Here is a 23,832-nt window from a genome sequence, read left to right as displayed (position 1 = left end):
TGAGTATATTTAGAGTCCATAATGAGCTGTTTGACCAAGAGTTTTGGATACAAAGAAAAACTTGGTGTGTGGAACATAAATGTGTAATGAGAAAAGGGGAACGAAACAGAGAAAAGTCTATAACAACGATGTGGACAAAACATAAGAAAACTTATGAAAACTTCAAAAGCAAGATTTGTTTAGAAGAAGCAAATGCAATATGTGGGTGTGTTGTCCTTCATGCAAACAGCACTGAATAAAAATTTACATGTTTGTTTGCACCAGAATAAATGAGGTAGAAAGGTTTGTGATTTGTTATGCTCTGAAGAAACCACAGTGGCAGCAAAGTGACAATAGCTGTGATTATTTTCCAAAGCCATGAGTGGGAGAAATTATATTTGCATCTTCATTGGTAAGTCAATTTACAGTATCTTCAGTTACACTTGATTTAATTCATTTTAAACCTTGGAAAAACCCCTCAAAATCATTATCATATACAAAAATGATGATAATACTTTGAGTAGTAGCTTAGTGTTCTTTTACTTAAATCTTGGTTACGCAAAGTCTTGAGGCAACATTTTGGACAGAGGTGATATGAAAATATATACAAGTCTTAAAAACAACAGTGAGATACTTGAGAACTTGTTGTCAGATCTGGAATAATAGCTATTCAAGCGAGGATTAATCGGAATTATCAATCAGTGTAGCTTCAGGTGTCTTTCAGACACATTTAGACACAACATGTTTCTGGTTTTGATGATTCCTTGTTTTTATATCCACTCCGTTAATCTAATGAAGTTTTATTGCTTGTTACATCAATAGTCACTCAGCAGAGATGTTGTTGAGTATGCTGTTCCCTTTAAAATTCTCATTTTTACACAATTTCAAACACTACAGTTAAAAATGAATATGATATAAATTATATTTTATATTTTTTAAGTCAAATTCTTTACATTAACAGGGATTTCCTTCATGATGATATCTAGAGCGCTGACAGGTAAACTTTTTCCTCACTTCCCTCAAAACAATCTTTTAAAAAAAAATAGAGAATAATTCATAATATTAACTATTTTTTTTATATTAAGGTTATCTTTTCCATAACCTGGCACTGAACCAAAAGGCTATCCAGTCCTCGGTTGGTGACAGCGTGGGTATTGCTGGCAAAGCAGTTGATGGGAGAAGAGAATCAAGATATCAGTTAGGGTCCTGTACACTCACCAAGTCAGAATCTGATCCCTGGTGGAGGGTAGACCTGGTAAATCTGTATCCAATTGGTGCTGTAATAATAACCAATAGAGCTGAACTGGAAAATGGACTGGATGGTGCTGAAATCTGGATTGGAAAGTCAGCAGCGATCAATGACATTGAAAGCATGAGGTGAAACAGCTTGATGCAGACAGATAAAATACATGAGTAATCATTATTTGAGTAGCATATTGTCCCTTCTTATTTTTTTCTTCTTTTTGGCTTTCTCATACACAGATGTGCAGTCATCTCTCATATTCCCAGTGGACAGACATACTACTTTCCATGTAGCTCCATGGAGGGACGCTACGTCACCGTGTTTCTACCAGGAAGTGAAAATGTTCTTAGCGTCTGCGAGGTTGAAGTTTACTATGGTAATCACATTTCAGCCTGATGCTGATACACAAGTCTGAGGCCTTGATTGTTCAAGTTGTTGTTAATTTTCCAAATGGCCCACCTCCCAACACAAATTAATCATTCTTGTTGTTTTGTATAGTTAAAGGTCTTTGAGCCAGAATGACAGCCAAGTGTGGTCTTCAAACTTACTGCACTCTGCACCTTCTGCAACAAATATAGTTAACTATTGACAATGATGTAATGTCTCTTTGGTTTTCCTTCAAGGATACCCATTACCCAATGTGGCACTCAAAGGAGAAGCTACCCAGTCATCTACACTCTCCTTTGCCACTGCGTCCAAAGCCATCGATGGCAGACGGAACTCGTTCTATAGCAATGGGTTCTGTAGCCACAAGACGTGGGTTATTCATATGCTACATTTGTTACAGATATCATTCAACCCCTTCATTCAAGGGGTTATTCATGTTGTACCCACACTTGGACACAGCAGAATCCCTGGCGAGAGTAGACTTATTGGCTGTCTATAAAGTCACTGCTGTCACCATCATCAACAGACAAGACTGTTGTTCTGAAAGACTTCTTTGGGCACAGATCCTGATTGGAGACTCACTGGAGCAGAATGGCAACACAAATTCCAGGTGAGACACGAGACTGATATTAGAAAGGATTCAAAGGATCCAAACACACATGTAGAGGATGATGTTAACCAGAACTTGAAGATATTAAATAAACAACTACAGGATATAAACTGAAAACAGTCCCAATGTGCGACTTCTGTTATTTCCACCTGAAATATACATGTCATGCATATGACTGTAAAATAGCTGTAAAATAGCATAACTATTCAATATACAAAACCAAAGAAAGTGGCTGTAAATGTAACTGCTGGATCAGCAGCACCCAAAATCCTAGTGAAAAAGGTCTAGAGGGAAAAAATGATGATGATGATTTCACTTTGATGTTTGTGTAACACCATCAGGTGTGGCGTTATGGAATCATTAGCGCGTACACCAACATATACATTCCAGTGTAATGAAATGGAAGGTCGCTACATCAGTGTGATCATACCAGGATCTCCGAAAGTTCTAACGCTGTGTGAAGTGGAGGTGTTTGCTTCTCTGCCTGGTAAGGCCATAAGATTTCTTTCTAGCAGATCTGTTGTGGTCATGTGTGGATGTATGACTGTTGGAAAATTACTTCCAAAAGTAGAAACAGCTTTAACCCTTTAGTGTTTAGTGTTTATTCATTTTCAACTACACAGTGGACAAATTGAACTTGTTTCCGGTTTTCAGTCTTCCCTTTTTAATTGGGTGCATAATAACGATACAGTTTAACCTGTTAAAAAAATTAAAAAAAGAGTCAAACATAGAACAAATCTATTTCTCTCCAGCACCAGAAGCTGTCATTCCTTCACCGACACCTCCACCTAGCCCTCCTCCCACTGTGAGCCTGCAGCTTGGTGGCAGGAACGTGACGGTGGTGGGAGAGAGGCTCTGCTGGTCTGATGCTCTGATGTACTGTAGACGTTATTACTGGGACCTGCTCAGCCTTCACAGCCAACAGGAGCAAAGCGAGTTGGAGCAGCTGCTGGGCCTCGTTCCTTTCTCCCTCACAGACCACGTCTGGCTGGGACTGCGCAGGTACTGATGAAATGAGAAAATTAGTGCTTTTAACAACCAAATTAATTAGCAAGAAATAATATAAATTAGCTGATTCTGTTTTCCAGTTACATAGTGCACCTTTGCTGACAACTGTCTTAATGTCAAGTAATAAGTAATCCACAGCTTATGTAGGATTCTCAGGTCAGAGCAAAATGACCACAAAAGAGCCACCACTAAAAAACAAACAAACAGTGATTAACAGAAATTATTGAACATCACCAAAAGAAAAAAAAAAACAGAATTACTCAAAATGAACAGGCAAACAAAATAAGAAGCAACCAGGAGAACATGAAATTAAGAAGATGAAGAAATGGTAGAAATGGTGGAAAGAAATGGCATAACATTAGGAACACTGACAGGTGTTCTTCATCATGGCACCTGTTAGTGGGTAGGATACCTTTTAAATATATATATTTTTTATATTTTTTCTTGTGTACTAGCATCCCAGTGTTAAATACCACAACAAACCTTCAGTGAAGTAATCCAACAGCCACCAAAACTTTAATATTAAACAAGAACCAGAACCGAGATACTACCACTACTATACTTTTGATATCAAAACAGGAATTGAAAACACAAACAACTGCAAGCTCACTCACAGAAACACAGAATGCATCGATCCAATCTGCTCTATTACTCAGATCTAAGCTTTCTGCAAAATATTTCAAGGATTCAAGGAGCTTTATTGTCATTCGCATCACATGTTAACATGATTTGGAATGAAATTATGTACACACAGTCCCGGAGTGAAAAGAAACAAAATAATGAAGAAACAGATTTTTTTTTGTAAGTAATAAATATTTTATTTATTTATTAATTTATTTTTAACAAACAGGAATGACAAGTAATAAAAAAATACAATAAATAATACTTTGTACTCTACTGTACTCTACTCTCTTGGTGGCGCTGTCACTTGGTGTTCGCTCGCTCTGTGGTAGAGTATTACTTCCTGTTCCTGCTCAAACACAGTGGTGTTTCTGAGTAGCTTAACTGCTTAGCAATTTAATTAACAACTTTTAAATACATTCTTTTTTCATAGTATAATCTTCACGTGCTTCATCCGAAGCACACTTTCTGTGTACTCACTACCTAATTTATAGCCAAAGTATTCACTCACTGTCTCTGTAATGTTTCGCTAGCTTAGCTTAGCTCGTAGCCGACTCGTTAGCACCATGGCTACTTCACCTGTCTCTCCTGCACTTTCTTGCTCATTGTGTCAGATGTTTAGTTACTCCTCGGCCTCCTTTAGCAGTAATGATATCTGTAACAAATGTAGCATATTTGCAGCTCTGGAGGCCTGCATGCATATTCAAACTCATCCCCATATTATATTCTTCAAGTTGATTAGTAATTATTAGTAAAATGTTCTTGATCTCTGTAATGAGAAGTAGAGCTGGGCGATAGAACGATAACGATATGTATTGCAAAATAACTTCTTCTCGATAGAAAAATACAACTATCGCGATAGACCTCATCTCTCTCTCTTCCTCTTTAAAAAAAAAAGAAAAAAAAAAGGAACAGCCAATCCAAATTAACGTCACGTGACTTGTTACATACAGCACAAGTGCCAAGCAGCACGTGCGTATTTGTTTGCGAAGCAGCTAACCACCGTGTCGACCGGGTAATGGAGAAAATGAATGTGCCAAGTAGAGAAAAATCAACCGAGAGCTTGGGTGACTACGTTACCGAAGAGAACACAGATGACGGTTTGAATGCCGAAGAGATTGTCGAAAAGAAGGGCCAGAAAAGTTCCGTAGTGTGGAGATGTTTCGGTTATTTCAAGTCTGACAAAAAACAGAGTAGCACGCACTGTAAGTTGTGCCGAAAGCATGTTCCCACAAAGTCTGGAAACACAACAAACCTTTTTTATCACCTGAAACAGTGCCACCCACTAGAACACGCTCAATCTCTGACTGAAAGTGCTAATTCGTCATCGAAAACAACCAGGGGAATCCCTGCGAAGCAGCAACAGTCAATTGAGTCGGCTTTCTCCAGCGTCTTACCATATGACAAAAAAGCTAAGAGACATAGCGACATAACGAATGCCATAGCCTACTGTCTTGCTAAAGACATGCTACCAATAAACACGAAAATGAAGGATTCAAGCAGCTAATTAAGGTACTGGATCCTCGTTACCAACTCCCTGGACGTAAACATTTTTCTCAGACAGCGCTTCCAAAGCTATATAGAGAGTGCCGTGAGGCTCTTGAGAAGGAGCTACAAACTGTATCGTTCTTCGCTACTACATCCGACATGTGGTCAAGTCACACATCAGAACCTTACCTTAGCCTTACTGCCCACTATATCGACCAAGACTGGAATCTGAAAAGCAAATGTCTTCAAACTGCCTACCTTCCCGACGACCACACGGGTGAAGTAATTGCATTAGGACTGTCAGAAGCGCTTGCATCCTGGGGACTGAGTGAAGACAAACAAGTCTGCATCACAACTGATAGTGGGACAAATATAGTGAAGGCCACATCCCTGAATAACTGGACCCGGCTGCAGTGCTTCGGACATCGACTTCAATCAGCTATCGGTAAGTTGGGAAGCAGAATAAAATTAAAAATGCCTCTTTTAATTGGGTTTTTGAGCCCATGTAAATATATTAAAAGCTAGAGATCTAAATCACCTCCATGGTTATTGTTAAAAAATAAACATCAGAAAGAATATTCTTCATGTCAGCCTATTTATTTGAGGCAATAGTTGCTGTTGGCATGCATAATAGGCAAATATTCAGTCACTCTTCAGTGTAAATCAAGTTGACAAAATGTGCCAAATAAAATTTAGAATTTTGGGGTTCTATCAGGATCCCAATTGGCTAATACAGAACCTCAGCTCTTTTTCCTATAAAGAACATTAAATTATGATTCCACCAAATGGGGCAATTCAAGACAAAAAAAACAAGTGATGAAAACGTCAAATATAACAATGATGTTGATAATACCAGCCTCTGTCACCTTTTTAAATATAAGAAAAAAATTTTTGGTCAGTCTGTCAGCAAAATTTAAAAAAGTAAAAGTACAATAAAAAAAAAGTACAATCATAACAAGTAAGTGGGTTTTCAGGCAGTGAATTTTATTTGTGACTGAAAAAAAAAATTGAAAATCTTAAATTAGTTTCTGAGGTTAATATGTGCTATTATTTACCTTTTTATCCACAGAAAAAGCCGGCAAAGACAAGAGGGTGGAGCGAGCTGTGGCCGTGTGTAAGAGAGTGGTGGCCGCCTTCAGTTTTTCTTGGAAGAAGAAAAGGGAATTGGCTGCTGCTCAGGAGGAGCTTCACCTACCCCAGCACAAGTTAGTGACAGAGTCGCCTACCAGGTGGGGCTCACGCCAAAAAATGGTTGGGTGGGTTCTGGAGCAACATAAAGCTATCTCTCAGGTCCTCAGTGCAAATAAGAAGACCAGGCACTTAGTTCCCTCCTGGCAAGATCTAGATGTTCTGGAGTCTGTGCATGTGGCCCTGAACCCACTACTGGAATTCACAGATTCACTTTCTGGAGAGTGTTACGTGAGTGTGTCCTACCTCAAGCCGATGCTTCACCTTTTCAGAACACAGATTTTGAAACCATCTGAGGATGAAACACAACTTACAAAAGACCTTAAGATGACAGTCATGACATACCTTGATGAAAAGTACAATGACCAGATTACAAATGAACTGCTTGATGTTGCAACCCTGGTAGATCCGCGCTTAAAAGTACAATACATTAATGCAGAACACGTTGATGCCATCAAAATGAGAGCAGTGTCTGAGATGTTGGGGCAAATTGAGCACCCGTCCACTTCAGCAGGAACGGAGGAAACAGAAGTTGGTATAGCTGCTGCAGTACTACCAACCCAGAAGAAACAGAGAAAGTCACTGGGCAGTTTCTTTAAGAAATCCCACCCCACCAGCACAGGGCTCACTGAGAAAGAGACAGTTGAAAAGGAGCTTGAAAAGTACTTGCTGGCACCTGATGCAGACAGTGAAATGGACCCACTTGAGTGGTGGAAAATCAACGAAAAAGCTTCCCAAGAGTTAGCTGCCTGGCAAAGCGCTACCTGTGCATCCCCGCAACCAGCAGCCCCTCTGAGAGGGTATTTAGTACAGGGGGTAATATTGTGACTTGCCACAGGGCCGCTTTAAAGCATGAAGCAGTGGATAGACTTGTCTTCCTGTCCCACAACCTGTAGGCTTTTGTCAGACTAAAGTTATTTATATATAAATATATATATATATATATATATATATATATACATATATATATATATATATTATTGCACCTTGGGTGTGTACCTAGGATTTAAAGAATGTTCTGTTAGCATCTTTATTTTAAAACTGTTTGAAAAGCTAAGCTATACAACAAGGAGAGTGAGAATTTCCTTTTAGTTCTCAGTTTATCTGATATTGACAAAAGTTAGTCAATTTTGTCTGTTCTTCTGTAAAACAAACTAAGATTTATTTTTAGAATTAATATTTTGTTTCTAAGTGGAATTGACAATTTAGTAGTCTGTTTTGTTTGTTCTATTTCCAAACTTAAACGCTTTAGCGGCTACCTTTTGTGTAGTTTGCAATATTTGCCTCTATTTATCTGAAACTGAAGTCTCATGTTCCTTAAGTACATCTGCCCTGTTTAACTTATTATGGGAAATAAATATTCAAATCAAAACAAGCTGCTGATTATTTCACATTTTGCTTGTGAGCAACGGCACATTTAAATCTTACAAATTTAGTTATTTGGCTTATATCGTGATATATATCATTATCACCTGAAATGAAAAAAAAAAAAAACATATCGTGATATGAAAAAATCTTATATCGCCCAGCTCCAATGAGAAGTAATCCTGGTTAGGATTTTTGTTAAAGTCAAGCTCTTTAAAAAAAAGAAAAAAAGCAATCACTAAGTGCTCCCAACATAACCTGAACTAAATTGTTTGCTAAAACATTTAAGTCAAAGTTTTTCTTATGGGTTACAACTGTCAGGGTTCTGGGTCTGAGCAACCCAGGATCCCTGAGCAGCTATGGACTGGTTGTATTATATGTATATTTGGTGTTGCTGTCTCTCTTCTTCCTGTTTGCGGATGTGTGTGTTTCCACTTCAGGCCGGGTGGGTGTGGCCCTGCTGGTGGACTGGCCACACACCTGCTCCTGATCAGGCCTCGTCGGGGGAGCTACTTAAGAGAGTCTTGGAGCTCCCACCGACGCGGGATCATTTCGTGAGACTTCCCGTCAGTTCTCCAGTTGGTCTGTTTGTGAGTGTGAGCTTACCTAGGGTACTAACTACTGCCTCTATTTTCCCAGGAAGGATTGCTGGACGAGAGGGCAGCAGACACAGAGTGCATTGGCACGAGGGAGCGGACACACGAGCACAAACACTGGGAGAAGACACGGAGTGGAAGTCGGGAGCACACGGGGATGTATTGTTGTGTGTACAGTTTTCACTGTAAATAAACGCACTGCTTGTACATAGAGCACCGCGCCTGGGTCCTCCTTCCCCACACCCCCCACGGTTTGCCACGCCAAACCGTGACAGAATGATCCCGCCAGGCATGGACCCAGCGGTCTCTGAGGAGAGGCTCAGGAGGGAGGTGATGGACAAGGTTTACCGCCTATGCGAGTTGTGGGGGGAGAAGCCCGCGGAAGGTTTGCGTCACGCCGTGGAGAGGCGGCTGCAAGAGACGCTGTTCAAATTCCCCTGGCTGGTGGACTCCCTCAATTCAGTAGTCCTGGACTTCCTGCTCTCAACTCTCCACCTTCACTCTCCTACTCAGGCTGCTCGCCAGCCCGGTCAGCTGGTGGATGCACAGCCTGACACGCCGGCCCCGACGTCTACCCGGAAACGACGTGCGCGCCGCCGGCGTTCCTCACCGCAGCCGACTTCCCGGACATCTCAAGAGCCGGCTGTGGTGAGTAATAAGGACACTTTTTCATTTCTCACCCCATTTGCTTCTTTGTTTTTAGTGGATGGTGACACCGCCGACGCTGCTGTAAGCCAGCCAACAGTGCAGCTAGCGTCTCCTCGTTCAGCGATCTCCACACCACTCAGCTCTTCACCATCTGTAACAGTGCCATCTGCTACGACGCCGCAGCCGGTGGAGCTCAGCGAGCGGGAGGAGCCCGCGCCGCAGCCGGTGGAGCTCAGCGAGCCGGTGGAGCCAGCGCCGCTGCCGGAGGAGCTCAGCGAGCCGGTGGAGCCAGCGCCGCTGCCGGAGGAGCTCAGCGAGCCGGTGGAGCCAGCGCCGCTGCCAGCCGAGGTGGAGCTCAGCGAGCCGGTGGAGCCAGCGCCGCTGCCAGCCGAGGTGCAGCTCAGCGAGCCGGTGGAGCCAGCGCCGCTGCCAGCCGAGGTGCAGCTCAGCGAGCCGGTGGAGCCAGCGCCGCTGCCAGCCGAGGTGCAGCTCAGCGAGCCGGTGGAGCCAGCGCCGCTGCCAGCCGAGGTGCAGCTCAGCGAGCCGGTGGAGCCAGCGCCGCTGCCAGCCGAGGTGCAGCTCAGCGAGCCGGTGGAGCCAGCGCCGCTGCCAGCCGAGGTGCAGCTCAGCGAGCCGGTGGAGCCAGCGCCGCTGCCAGCCGAGGTGCAGCTCAGCGAGCCGGTGGAGCCAGCGCCGCTGCCAGCCGAGGTGCAGCTCAGCGAGCCGGTGGAGCCAGCGCCGCTGCCAGCCGAGGTGCAGCTCAGCGAGCCGGTGGAGCCAGCGCCGCTGCCAGCCGAGGTGCAGCTCAGCGAGCCGGTGGAGCCAGCGCCGCTGCCGGAGGGACCTTCACGTCTAGCGCGCCCTCCACGCCGTCCACATCCAGCGCGTCCACGTCAGCGACCAGCGCGTCATCGGCCATGTACCACATCTCGCCGTTGCCGCCACCGGACCCGGGGCAGGCCGCCGGAGGAGCAGCGCCGTTGCCGCCACCGGACCCGGGGCAGGCCGCCGCTGCTGCCACGCCGCCACTACCGGACCCGTGGCCGCCACCGGACCCGGGGCAGGCCGCCGCTGCTGCCACGCCGCCACTACCGGACCCGTGGCCGCCCGTCGCTGCTGCCACGCCGCCGCTACCGGACCCGTGGCCGCCCGTCGCTGCTGCCACGCCACCGGACCCGTGGAAGCCCACCGCAGCTGCCACGCTGTCGTTACCAGACCCGTGGAAGCCCACCGCAGCTGACACGCTGTCGTCACCGGACCCGTGGCCGCCTGCCGAGACCGTTTCACAGCGGCTGCCAGACGCATAGCCGCCTGCCGCAGCAGCAACGCCACCGCCGGACCCGTGGCAGCCCGCTGGAGTTGCAGCGCCGCCGCCGCCAGATCCGTGGCAGGCCACCAGAACCGTTTCGCCGCCGCCACCGGACCCGTGGCAGGCCGCCGGAGCTGCTGCGTTTCCATCAAGGGGTTAGAGGTAGGCCACCTGAACTGTTTTACCGCCACTGCCTAACCCACAGCAGGTCCCGCGTGTTTTGCCGTCCTGCGGGTCGGCCGCCAGAACTGTGTTTGCTGCCACTGGACCGGGGGATTGGACTGTTGAACTGTGTTTTTCTTTTGTTGCTTTGTGGTGGCTGTTTGGCGGAGAGGTTTTGGGGCCCTCCGTCCTGGGCCCCCCACCGCCCGCCCTGGGTTGGTTGTACTGTGGTTTTGTTTTTGCTTTTGGGTCGTCGGGTGCCGACCCTTAGAGGGGGGGTACTGTCAGGGTTCTGGGTCTGAGCAACCCAGGATCCCTGAGCAGCTATGGACTGGTTGTATTATATGTATATTTGGTGTTGCTGTCTCTCTTCTTCCTGTTTGCGGATGTGTGTGTTTCCACTTCAGGCCGGGTGGGTGTGGCCCTGCTGGTGGACTGGCCACACACCTGCTCCTGATCAGGCCTCGTCGGGGGAGCTACTTAAGAGAGTCTTGGAGCTCCCACCGACGCGGGATCATTTCGTGAGACTTCCCGTCAGTTCTCCAGTTGGTCTGTTTGTGAGTGTGAGCTTACCTAGGGTACTAACTACTGCCTCTATTTTCCCAGGAAGGATTGCTGGACGAGAGGGCAGCAGACACAGAGTGCACTGGCACGAGGGAGCGGACACACGAGCACAAACACTGGGAGAAGACACGGAGTGGAAGTCGGGAGCACACGGGGATGTATTGTTGTGTGTACAGTTTTCACTGTAAATAAACGCACTGCTTGTACATAGAGCACCGCGCCTGGGTCCTCCTTCCCCACACCCCCCACGGTTTGCCACGCCAAACCGTGACAACAACAACCCATCAAATCTCTCAATGCAACCAGGCCCCGCACAGTTTACTCGCACCTTGTAGAAGAGGTTACAAAGAACCCAGAACAACATCTAACAGACGGCAGGCCTAAGTTGAGATCAGAATTCATGATTCAACAATAAGAAAGAGACTGGGCAAAATGACGTCCGTGGCAGAGTTCAAGGAGAAAAACGCTGCTGACCAAAAAACAAGTACAAAAGCTTGTCACATATTTATCAAATAACATCCTGATGATCCCCAAGAGTTCATGAAAATATTCTGTGGACTGACGAGAAACAAGTTGAACTTTTTGGAAGGAGTCCTGTCACATCTACAAAAAAACTAACACAGCATTTCATAAATCTACATAGTGGTGGTAGTGCAACAACCGGGGTTTTTTGCTGCTTCAGAACAACTTACCAAAATTGTTTGAATTCTGTTCTCTAACTGAAAATCCTGGAGACTGTCCAGTCATCAGTTTGTGCCCTAAAATTTGTTTGATGAGCTGAAACATTTAAGTGTGACAAATACATAAAAGTCTAAGAAGAGGAAAGTGAGCAAATTATTTTTATTGCCAATGTCATGATGCGCTGTGTGGCAGCCAGGAGTGAGAACCCAATCGCAGGCGAGAGAACACACAGCAAAGTGAGGGTACGATGCGACACAGAGCAAGGAAAACACGGGGCTTAAATACACACTGGAGCAATCAGGGAATGGGAAACGAGGGAAACACAGCTGGGAGAAATCAGAGCTAACAGGCACAGCCTAGACACTAAACAGAAGGGACATGGAATCTAAACCTAAGAACTAAACTCTTAACCAGAATTAAACTGAAACATAGGATAATAATAATCAAAACAGCACAATTAGACAATCAGAACATAAACCATAGTACAGAATGATACTAAAACACAAGAAACTGAAAATGCTCGGTCAAAATGACTCAGAGCCGTGACATGTTTTATTTTTGCTCGAGTGTGAACTGTTTTGTTTAGTCTTAATGACAAAGAAATAATAGATCAACAGTTTTGGCATTGATGGATTTAATGGAAGAAATAACAGAATGTATGGATAACAAGAAGTATGCACTTGCTTGTAATTTTTGCAGATGATACAAATATACTTTGTTCAGGTGCGGAATTTCAACAGGTTTTGGAGGTGATCACACAGGAGTTAAAGATATTAAAGAAGTGGTTTGATAGAAACAAATTGTCCTTAAATTTAAAAAAAAAATAAAATTATGTTATTCGGAAACTATAAGAAAAACATTAACACTGAAATTTGTGTTGATAATATATATCTAGAAAGGGTTAATGCCATAAAATTTCTTGGTGTGATCATTGATCATAAGGCCTGTTGGAAATCACACATCACTTATGTGAGGGGAAAGTTAGCACGAGGCATTGCTGTCTTGGGGAAAGTAAAACAATTTCTGGATAGGAAAACATTGTATATGTTATATTGTGCTTTGCTATTACCATACATGAGTTATTGTGTAGAGGTTTGGGGAAATACATATAAAAGTAATATTCAGACTATAATCATAATGCAGAAAAGGGCCATTAGACTAATAAATCAGGAGGGGTATAGGACTCACACAAACACACTCCTTTTGAAGTTTGATTCCCACCTGGTATCCAGTAAGGATCCTGGCTTGACTCCCCATGGTAAAAACAAGCCCTGGAATGGCGCGGCTACGTCTGCAGCCTTTCCGCATTTCAGGACACAAGCATTTCACTACATGTTCACTAAATGTTGTACTGTGTATGTGACAAATAAAATTTGTATTAAATGAAATTTGTATTGTATTAATGTGACGTTGACAGTTTACAAAATTTACATTTCTGTTCCTTCACTCGGAACATTCTGTCGGATTCACTACAGATAAATCTGCACCCACCTGACCCCAAAAAACCCAGGGAAGCATATGACCAGTTTCATGTGCAGTAACTCAACCAGCACGACCAGTTTTGCATATTAAAGGTTTGTACTGTCTGGCAGGTTTACCTACCTACTAACATTCAATCTGTCACGCTGAGGGCTCAGAAGATGTTAATGTCAGCTAAGCTGTAATTTACATCTTGAAAATACCGGTTTCTCTTTCCTAGTAAGGTGGGAACATAAAACAAAAACCCTTAGACGGCTGCACATGTACAAAATGCCTCTACATGTGGCAAATTAGGGTGATCATTCACAAACAAAGAACCACAAAAACCAAAAAGCCTTGGTTAATAGCTACTTAGTTTGGGACTTTTTTAATTTTTACTGTTTTGAAAAACTGAAATTTTACTTTCAGATGTTAGTTAACGTCAAAATTGTAGAATTACCATACATGAGTTATTGTGTAGAGGTTTGGGGAAATACATATAAAAGTAATATTCAGACTATAATCATAATGCAGAAAAGGGCCATTAGACTAATAAATCAGGAGGGGTATAGGACTCACACAAACACACTCTTTATTAGGACGCAAGCTATATAATTCCAGGATCTAGTGAAGTTTAAAACAGTGCAAACAATATATAAGGCAAGGAAAGGGATGCTCCCAATCGAAATAAGTAAATGGTTCTTAGAAAGAGAAGGGAGGTATAATTTTAGAGGGAAGTGGAATTTAAAATTACAAAGAGTAAGAACAACATTGAAAAGGATGTCTATTTCAATAGCGGGAGTTAAATTCTGGAATCAGTTAAAAGAAGAAATAAAGGTCAGTAGTGATATAAACCAGTTTAAAATAAAACTCAAAAAAGAAATTTTAAATAAGTATAAGAATGAAGAAAATGCAATTAACCCAAGACACCAGTCAAACTGATGTTTATTTTCTTCTGCAAATTAGCAAATCTAAATATAGTTTAGTTGAACATGAGAAAATATTTTTTTGTAATGTTATGTTCTAAGTTGAAGGCGTTGTATATGTTTTTGTTGTTCAAATTTAGATGATGAGGATGTAAACCTGAGGGGGTAGGGCTAAATAAGTATATACTTCTGCCTACTCCTTTTCAAACAACTGCATGGAATGATTTTATGAAACGTCGATGAATGTATATGTTTGAAATAAAAAAGAACTGAACTGAACTGAATTCTCTCTCGCTCTCTGTTTGGAAAACTCGAGTAATCGTGGAATTTATGTGTTATTTATGCTTCACTTTCTTTCTTTTTTTATGCTCCAATTTGAATGACGACAGCTCCGAAACCTTTCGTACGTCTTATGTTGTATAAACAAACACCGTCATTGTCAGCATGGATGTGGTGACGTTTTTTTTTGTCTTCTCGTCAACTAACAGAATAGAGTAGAATAGCCCTGTATTGTCATTATACATTTACAACAAATGTAATGCTGAATAACATGTGACAAGAACTAATCCAAAGTCAGGCTGTCTGAAGATGAAATTCAGTCTACTTGTTTTTACTCTTCTGCGGGGTAGTCAGTGAAAAATAAAATAGTTCAAGAACAAGGTGTGTACTTTCTGGCAGTGTGTACTGTCTACCTACTTCTTCATTCTCCCATCTGTAAACGAATTTCAGAAATGTGTTGTGAATGTTTTGTTGAACTAAAGGAAAACATACAACATTTTTGTGGTTTTGTTTTGCGTCAACAGCAGGCTTGCCCAGTTTTGCAAAACACCAGCTTTGTTAGTTAGAATATCCTCTGGTCTAACAAAAACAGGTAGATTACATTGGATAAAGAAAGATACATACAGGGTATGCCTGCGTGTTAAATGCAACCTACAAAGCATCTTGCACAGTTGCAATGAGTATGGTGAAGTGCTTTTCAAGATTCCTTTGTGGCAGGTCAAGAACTAGATTCTATAAAGCAGTTTTATGATACTATATTTGCTGCTTGAAAACTCAACACATGGTGCCATCAAGTGCCTTGAGGCAACTGTTGTTGTAATTTGCCTTTACAGGAATAAGAATAAAAAAATAATTAAAGTATTATTGCAGTTGAACAAGCAGAAGAAGCGATACACTGTTACAAACAAACCCTGTTTTCCCAGTCAGGCCACAATCCAGAGCCATGGTCACACAATAAAGTTGTTCAGTAAAGTTTTGATTGAGCAACATGCTCTTTGTAACTCCGAATAGCCTGCTGACAAGTTCAGAAATGCCGTATGTGTTAAACACATACTTAGACCAACCAAAACCAGATCATGATTCATGAATGACTCTTTTTATTTTTCTGTTGCTGTGAAAGCAGAAAAATGAATTTACAACCGAAATGTCAATAATAAAGAAAGAAGCAAAAAACATTAATCATTTACTGATCACCTCAACCGAAAAACCAGCTCACTCTGAACGTCCACATGTTTCATTTTAACTTTTTTTTTTGTTTATAGTATCGCCAAAGGTATTCCATTCACTTCTACTGCCACATGTGTGTACAATCAAGCACTTAGGCCGGCAGACTGCTTGCACAAACATTTGTGAAAAAATGCATCGTTATCAGGAGTGCGACCACACTGCAATCAGTGAATTGCAGCGTGGTGGGATTCCCGCTGTGCAACAAAAACAATGCAAAATGTCGAAAGCAGTGGTGTATAGCACTTCGCCACTGGACTTTACAGGTAAACCTTGTGGAAAGCCTTCTCAGAAGAGCTGAAGCTGTTACAGCAGCAAGAGCTGACATCATATAAAATAATTACGACTAGGATGTCACTCAAGTTCACATGCATGTATATTGATTATTGCACTGTAGAGACTGTAGAAACAGTAATTCATTTCAGCCTGGGTATTTCTTGAAATACCACATAAAATGACAATAAACTTCTTTTTGAACTCTTCTTGAACTTAAGCTCTTGACCTTGTGAAGGTAGATGAGTAAATACTTTGGACACTGTAGTATATTTTTATACAGACAGATCAAATGTTAAAAACAAACAAAACAAAAACCCAGTTACACAGGTTATGAAAGCAAACAGGTTAACCTGGGAAACATTCAATCTGTCACGCTGAAGGCTCAGAAGATGTTAATGTCAGCTAAGCTGTAATTTACATCTTGAAAATACCGGTTTCTCTTTCCTAGTAAGGTGGGAACATAAAACAAAAACCCTTAGACGGCTGCACATGTACAAAATGCCTCTACATGTGGCAAATTAGGGTGATCATTCACAAACAAAGAACCACAAAAACCAAAAAGCCTTGGTTAATAGCTACTTAGTTTGGGACTTTTTTAATTTTTACTGTTTTGAAAAACTGAAATTTTACTTTCAGATGTTAGTTAACGTCAAAATTGTAGAATTCAAATAATATGAGATTATGTTAATATGCTAATATATGTCAGATATCAGGCAATGCTGCTGCTGCAAGTGGGGCTGTTAAAGCATAGCCAAACTAATTAAGTAAGAACAAACATAGCTCACTCAGAATTATCCATATTTCTCTCTCTACCAACATGCAACACCAATGTTTGCTTCAATTTGTCAAAACGTAGAAGAAGTTCTTTGAAATTCAAGACACACCTCTGCAGACTTGCTTTTAGTTTTATCTCTTTATGCTATTTTAACTTAGTGTATACCTACTTCTGTATTGTAAAACCCTTTGTGAATTTTGTTCTTGTAAAGCGATATATAAATAAACATTACTTACTTACAAAAGTCAAGAGTAGATATTTGTGAGATCTTTGCACACAGCCTTAGAGCCAGAAATGTAAGTGAAGCATTACAGTTTGTCTGAGTGTAAGAAAAGTATACGAGCTGTGTCGGGAAACACATTAGTGACATTTGTACATTTTTGTTTTGCCTGCCTCTGATGACTACCACATTGGATTTGATATAGAGCAATTAAGATAGGATTGAAATGAAGATATTAGTATAAACACAATTTTAAATATAGACCCCATAGTTATCCCCAGATGTTGTGTTTTGTCCTTTGCGATGCTCTGTCAGACCTTGTAGCTGGTCTTCAGTTTGTTTCTGGGTCACTTTGTTTTCAGTTTTGCTCTGTTGAGTTGAGACCAGGTGACTTACTTGGCCATTGAGAAATATTTTAATTTCCTTTCCTTGGGAAACTGTTAAGTTGCTTCTGCAATATTCTTTGAGTTAATATCCTTATGTTCATTAAAGGTTTGTCAGATTAGTTATGCAGCATTTGATTTAATCAAGCAGAGAGTACAGCCACATAAACCTCACATTTTAATCTGCTGCTTCTATCAGCAGTCACATCATGAATAAACACTAGTGACCTGGTTCCACTGGTAGCCATAATGCCACCTCCACCATGTCTGACAGATAATGTGATGTGCTTTAGCTTGTTAGCTCTTCTCACCTTCTTTATATTTATGGTATAATCACTCTGGTACAAGTTAACCTTTGTTCATCTGCTTGATGAAATCTGTTTTTATCTTCTCTTCAACAGCGTGAGCTAATGCTGCATGACGTGTGGCAAACGTCCAAGTCAGGCTGTTTGAACATCAAGGAAATTCTGTCTACGTATTTGTACTCTTCAAGGGAGTGGCCATCGAAAAGGAAAATACTTCTAAAACAAGGTGTGTATTGTTTTTACTGTTTAGTTGGAAAATGCAGTGATTGATAAGCAACCAAAGGTCTATATCACAGGTAACAACCCTCAAAACAAAGTAGTTCTATCAAAAATGAGTTTTGACTGGCCAAGTTAAAGACCTGACCTTTGTCTAAATAAACTAAAATGACCACTGATGTCATGTACAGGGTAACCAGGGTCATCTTTACTCCATTGCAATTCTTATGATGCACTGCACACCACAAGGGTATAACATCTGTGATGTGATGGAGCTGGGATTGTAAGTTTGATTCCCACCTGGTATCCAGTAAGGATCCTGGCTTGACTCCCCATGGTAAAAACAAGCCCTGGAATGGCGCGGCTACGTCTGCAGCCTTTCCGCAGTTCAGGACACAAGCATTTCACTACATGTTCACTAAATGTTGTACTGTTTATGTGACAAATAAAATTTGTATTAAATGAAATTTGTATTGTATTAATGTGACGTTGACAGTATTCAATTGTTTACAAAATTTACATTTCTGTTCCTTCACTCGGAACATTCTGTCGGATTCACTACAGATAAATCTGCACCCACCTGACCCCAAAAAACCCAGGGAAGCATATGACCAGTTTCATGTGCAGTAACTCAACCAGCACGACCAGTTTTGCATATTAAAGGCATGACGAAGAGATACCTTCACGCCACTGACCCTGATTTTTGCCAAACATATACACTGACTGACGTGTAAGAGTTCCACCCTCATTCTTTCTCGGAAATTCTGAAGTGGAAGTTAAGTAGCAACAATGAAGATTTGATCTGCAATTGCAAAAACCTTGAAGCACCGAATAAAACTTAAGTGAACACAGATATCAGAACTTTAGTGTCTGTGTACTTAAACACAATAAGGGAAAAGGAAACAGTGTATTTCGAAGAGGTGTGTTCATAATAAAGTTAAAAAAATTGAACAAGTCAGATTATTTATTAGTTAATAGTAAGAAAGTGCACGACAGAAGTGTTGCTGGATTTTAGTAGACATCCAAAAATTCTTTTACAGTCAATACACTACACAATAAACAGAATAACATAAAGATCATATCCACAGGAAGCAACTACCCTGCTGAAAAAAAATGAAAGGAACACTTTGAAAGCACTCAGATCATATAGGCGATGATGTCCTGATGAATCTCCTCCCAGATCTGGACCTTGATCTTAAGTCAAATCTTTTAAGTGGCCTTCTTCTCAGGAGGACACTTAAAACCCACTTTAGACAATGGAACATATTACGTTTACACAAATGGCCAAGAGGAACAAACCGAGCTTTGTGCCTTGTGGCCATTTGTTGAGAGGTGCCTTGTGCCTTTGAGGCAGATCAATTTTCTTTCACTTTAAAAGTTTCAGAATTGGTTTAAACAGTCAGTAACAATATTTTGATATTTGAAAAAAAAGCCCAACCAGTTCAGTCCAAGTATGTATAAACCAGAATGCCTCTGTGACCTGTTCAATCATTCTTTCTTTCTTGTACATTTTCAGAGTTAATAAAAATACTTGGTAATTAGTCTCATTGCTGTTCGATGGAAATATACACATTAAAGATTGAAGTAGATCCCCTGTTTTTACTGCAATATCCATGTAAGTTGCATGCATTGTCAAGGAAGTGGTGCATTTAGAAACAAAACTCTCTAAAACAAAGAGGTGAAAAGACAAAATTCAGGTTTGTTTCAACGCAACACACCCTTATTCCTCGCCCCACCCTGATCACTAGAGTGATGGCAGAGTTTCACATGTAATGCTCTTGTAATGCTTGCAATTTTCTCCCCTCCCCTCTGCTTATTTAACAGTGACAGAAAGTGAACAGGTGTCACTTGTTCAACTGGACGCCACTGGATTCATCAGAAGCGGTCCACCTCCAAGCCCTACCTGAGACTAAAACTACGTAGGCTAAATCTGAGGAACGATATATCTTTAATTCAATTTCTTTCATTATTTGCACTGGAAATAAGAAAACTTACAGGTAGGTAAAAACATCAGTTTTTAAATGAGTTTTTTTTTGTTCAATATCTGTTTAAGTTTGACATTCAGTATCTAAAATGTTTTGTGAAGAGTAACTTATTATTGTAACAATAAATAAATTAGGATTGCAATTAGTTTTCAATAGTATTTCATTATATATATATATATATATATATATATATATGGCAGTATAACCTAAATAACTTTTTTAGAGTCTGGAGTACCTTTGTTGTAAACTGAAAGACTGTTAGGCTTACTTTCCAATTACAATATATTAATCATTTAAAAACATAAACGAATTTATTACTTTCATTACTTTATTACTTTTTATTAATCTTAATGTTTCATTGCATTTATGGTACAGTTGCCAGTTTAGTTTGATTGTTTTTCTTATTTATTTGAGCAACTTTTCATGTGATATTTGGTGTTGGGATTTATTAGTGTTTTATTTTGTGGTTTAAAGTTTCGCTTTTTTGTTATTTAACTCCATACTTATATCATCTGTAGAAACAAATTATGTGTTTTCTTGCTGCACTTAATTCTAGAGCCTGTACTGTAAGTGCTACTGATTATTTTGTAAAAGTCCTCACCGTTGTTATATAAGCCAGTATTCCCTATGTTATGTTTGAATGGTATACACAGATGATGAGGTTGATTTTTAATTCCAAACCAACTCACAACTCACCTTCTGCTTGTTTAGCTTTGATGTGTACACTGATGCTTGCACTGGCCTCAGTGCTAAAGATATTGTAAAATGTGAGTCAGAGTGCACTCTGGTGGACAAATGATATGATGAAAAAACCACAGAGTGAGAGAGAGAGAGAGTGAGAGAGAGAGAGAGAGAGAGTAGCTGTAGTGACAGTAGATGTTATTAAATACAGTGCTGTAATAAACTTTACTTCACTTACAGTTAATAGTTAGAGTTTACTCAATCTCTGTTATTCCCTCTGTTTTAGGCATGGACAGCAGACTAGTCCTCACTCTCCTGTTTGTGATGCTGACTGGGTGTTTCATGGGCACTTATGCTCAAAACGCTACGGCAGCACCCAACAACACAATGAGTGTGACTCCAGCAACCAGCACAAATGCTACCAGCACAAACAGCACCTCCAACACCAGCTCCACAACACCATCCAGCAACAACACCACTTCCATCACCAGCACCCCAATACCATCCAGCAACAACACCACTTCCAACACCAGCACCCCAATACCATCCAGCAACAACACCACTTCCAACACCAGCACCCCAATACCATCCAGCAACAACACCACTTCCAACACCAGCTCCACAACACCATCCAGCAACAACTCCACCTCCAACACCAGCTCCACAACACCATCCAGCAACAACTCCACCTCCAACACCAGCTCCACAACACCATCCAGCAACAACACCACTTCCAACACGACTGCAGCTCCAACACCTGCCCCACTAGTGCCTGACAGCAATGTGACAACTCTTAATGTGAGTAATGTAGAAAAAATTAAAAATAAATTAAATTATTTGTTAATTACTATAGCAGAAGACTGACAAAAACAAGTTGCAGTTGCATTGATCAGTACCTATTAATGTATACAACTAAACCACTCTCTAACACGGATCTTATTTATCCTTGCAGACCTCTTTTACTAGAGATAATTGTAGCAAGACACAGCTGTGCGTTTCAGAGCCCTCTGGCTGCGACCCCTCCAGTGGGACATGTTTCTTCCTTGGTAGCCAAGCGCTGGGAGGTCAAAATTTTAAGTTTTCACTGTCAGGACAATCAGACGGCTACGCTGCTCTCACCCTGTCACAGAACACCACACTGGTATGTCAAATTTAATCCTTTTAGCACAGATGAAAATACAGTAAAGTTTAACAATGACACAGTCTAGTATTTTGTTAGTCGTCATCTTTATAGAGAGGTAACATTTACAATTTCTGGTTCTTCACCACAGGGAGTCAATGACACAACCTACATCTGTGCAAATAACAACAATGTAGTCAGATACATAAGTGCTCTTCTCAACAATGGCAAGCTGAATCCCACAACGGTGAGTTCTACTAGCAGACTTTTGAAAAACACTTTAATAATACTTTTTTTTTAGGGTTGGAGTGTGTGACAAATGCTCATTCTGCCTATCACTGCTTATGCCCTTGTGTTGCCTTCACTTACATTGAAGTTTAATAATGAAGAAATTATTATCCTAATAAAAACTAAGCTCTTCTCTTTGTGATCTGTTTTCTTCCACAGCTTAAAGTCAACAATGTGAAGGGCAAAATCAATGGAAAGAACATCCAGTGTCAATTTGATGCCACAGTACCAGACTCTACTAGCGCCCAAACTAAAGCAGCCACAGACAGTACAAGTTTCTCAATGTCAGTCTCCACTGGAACTTACAATGCCAGTAAGCTAACACATCAACATCACATCAATTGCGCCTTTAACAGACCTCTTTTAATGATGGTTACACAGACCATCACTGACAATATATCAATATGTTGTTATGCACTTTAAACACATCAGTGATCTTTTTTCTCTGCTTGTTCTTTCAGCTTCAGGGGATCTGGGTAGCCCTGCTTTCCAAATAAGAACTAATGTGGTAGACCTGAGAAATGTTACTGCCACCGTCACCAATTTGGTTAGTTCCAACTCCACCAACACCACCACCACCAAACCCCCCACCACCTCTGCGGCTAATGCAATTACAATCCAGCAATCAATGATGCAAGGTAAAAGTGCCAGATAAGTTTTCTTCTTTCTTTTGGTTTAATACTTACCTGAGAAAATAATATGTGCTTCAAACATGAAACACGTAGAGTACTTAATACTTGTTCTTCTGTTCTTCCTTCCTCGCCTCTAGCTTTGCTGATCACTGTGGGCATCCTGACTCTGAGCTGGCTATAAGGAAACTGAAACCTGCCCTACATAACAGATTAAAACTTCCCTATCCAACCATGCTACTATTTTTCAACTCACAGGTTTACTATCAACAGTATGTACCAGACTGCTATGATTAATTTTGTGGGAAAAGGTCACATTAAAAATCAGAAGGACTGGTGGAGGGCAATCACTTTCGAGAAGCTTTTTTTATATTGCTTTTACATGCAGTTAGAGATTTTGTTGGAATCATTTGTAGAACTCTTTAAAACGGTGTGGTAAGATGGGGCACAACTGAATTATTAAGAGTAACCGAACACATAGTTTGAATTAAGTGAACCAGAATCATGGCTTTTACCAGTGTGTGCAATTTATGCAAATTTTGGGTAAACGGTCTGGTACCCTTTAAAGCCCACATTTTTATTTCTAAGCAAAAACATTCGGTAAGTTTATGGTTACTTTGATTATTAAACTGCTAAACTGTGTAAACAGAAACTGCTGGTAAACCATTGTTTGCCTTTGTCTACCCTCAGAACACCAAAAGCAAAATTCATTTGCTGATGATGACAATGATGCCAGCAAATGGCAGAGGTGCATTTAAAAAGAATTATGTTCTGATAGTATATTTCTGTTGTATGTTGTTTGTATGAATGGTGTTTGTTCAGCAGTACCTTTACAATGACGCCTTCAGTGGCTGATGTTCACATGTGTTGCTTGCTTTTTAGCAGGTGTTCACAAATAATGCTATATGTGGTACTACTGAAGATGCTTATGTAATGATTTTGTATTAAATGTTTATAATTAAATATTTATCAAAAAATTATTTTGTGTGTTTTCTGATGGATGTTGCTAGATTTGAATTGGAACTTTTAACATTTAGTCAATTTTGGTTATGGGTGTTTTCAAATGAAATTACTTAAAACTACAATATTTTCACTACATGCACTTTTCATGCGGTGCAGTTGTGTCTTGCCGTATATTAAAGAGTCAGCCAAATAAGTCACTGCCCAGAGCTTGTGACCATAAGGATACGAATGCTGATCAATATGAAGTGACACCTT

The 23,832-nt window shown here is 41.1% G+C and overlaps 2 protein-coding genes and 1 pseudogene across 2 annotated transcripts; all 3 read left to right on the top strand.

Annotated features, from left to right (window-relative positions):
* The first annotated feature begins 5,495 nt into the window (after positions 1–5,495).
* Positions 5,496–7,352, top strand: LOC148104142 (E3 SUMO-protein ligase ZBED1-like). Its single transcript, XM_087838260.1, has 2 exons — positions 5,496–5,781; positions 6,406–7,352. The coding sequence occupies exons 1-2, from the start codon at positions 5,496–5,498 to the stop codon at positions 7,350–7,352; spliced, it is 1,233 nt and encodes a 410-aa protein (XP_087694386.1).
* Positions 7,353–8,752: 1,400 nt separating this feature from the next.
* On the top strand, positions 8,753–10,928 carry LOC148104141 (uncharacterized; annotated as a pseudogene).
* Positions 10,929–19,741: 8,813 nt separating this feature from the next.
* Positions 19,742–23,594, top strand: LOC148104140 (uncharacterized). The gene is made up of 7 exons (XM_087835870.1): positions 19,742–19,908; positions 20,864–21,375; positions 21,530–21,718; positions 21,849–21,944; positions 22,145–22,298; positions 22,447–22,623; positions 22,755–23,594. Exons 2-7 carry the CDS (start codon positions 20,866–20,868, stop codon positions 22,796–22,798), a joined length of 1,170 nt encoding a protein of 389 aa, XP_087691996.1. The 5' UTR covers positions 19,742–19,908; positions 20,864–20,865; the 3' UTR covers positions 22,799–23,594.
* The last annotated feature ends 238 nt before the right edge of the window (positions 23,595–23,832 follow it).

The sequence above is a fragment of the Neolamprologus brichardi genome, chromosome 3 (assembly GCF_056152115.1).
Source record: "Neolamprologus brichardi isolate AB-2024 chromosome 3, ASM5615211v1, whole genome shotgun sequence".
In the NCBI taxonomy this organism is placed as follows: Eukaryota; Metazoa; Chordata; class Actinopteri; order Cichliformes; family Cichlidae; genus Neolamprologus; species Neolamprologus brichardi.
This window is presented reverse-complemented; position numbering and strand designations above follow the sequence as displayed.

Coding starts and splice junctions, on each gene's coding strand:
- LOC148104142 (XM_087838260.1), top strand. CDS start 5,496: ATGTGGTCAAGTCACACATCAGAACCTTACCTTAGCCTTACTGCCCAC. Junction 5,782..6,405: donor TCGACTTCAATCAGCTATCG/GTAAGTTGGGAA, acceptor TTTTATCCACAG/AAAAAGCCGGCAAAGACAAG.
- LOC148104140 (XM_087835870.1), top strand. CDS start 20,866: ATGGACAGCAGACTAGTCCTCACTCTCCTGTTTGTGATGCTGACTGGG. Junction 21,376..21,529: donor GCAATGTGACAACTCTTAAT/GTGAGTAATGTA, acceptor TTATCCTTGCAG/ACCTCTTTTACTAGAGATAA. Junction 21,719..21,848: donor TGTCACAGAACACCACACTG/GTATGTCAAATT, acceptor TCTTCACCACAG/GGAGTCAATGACACAACCTA.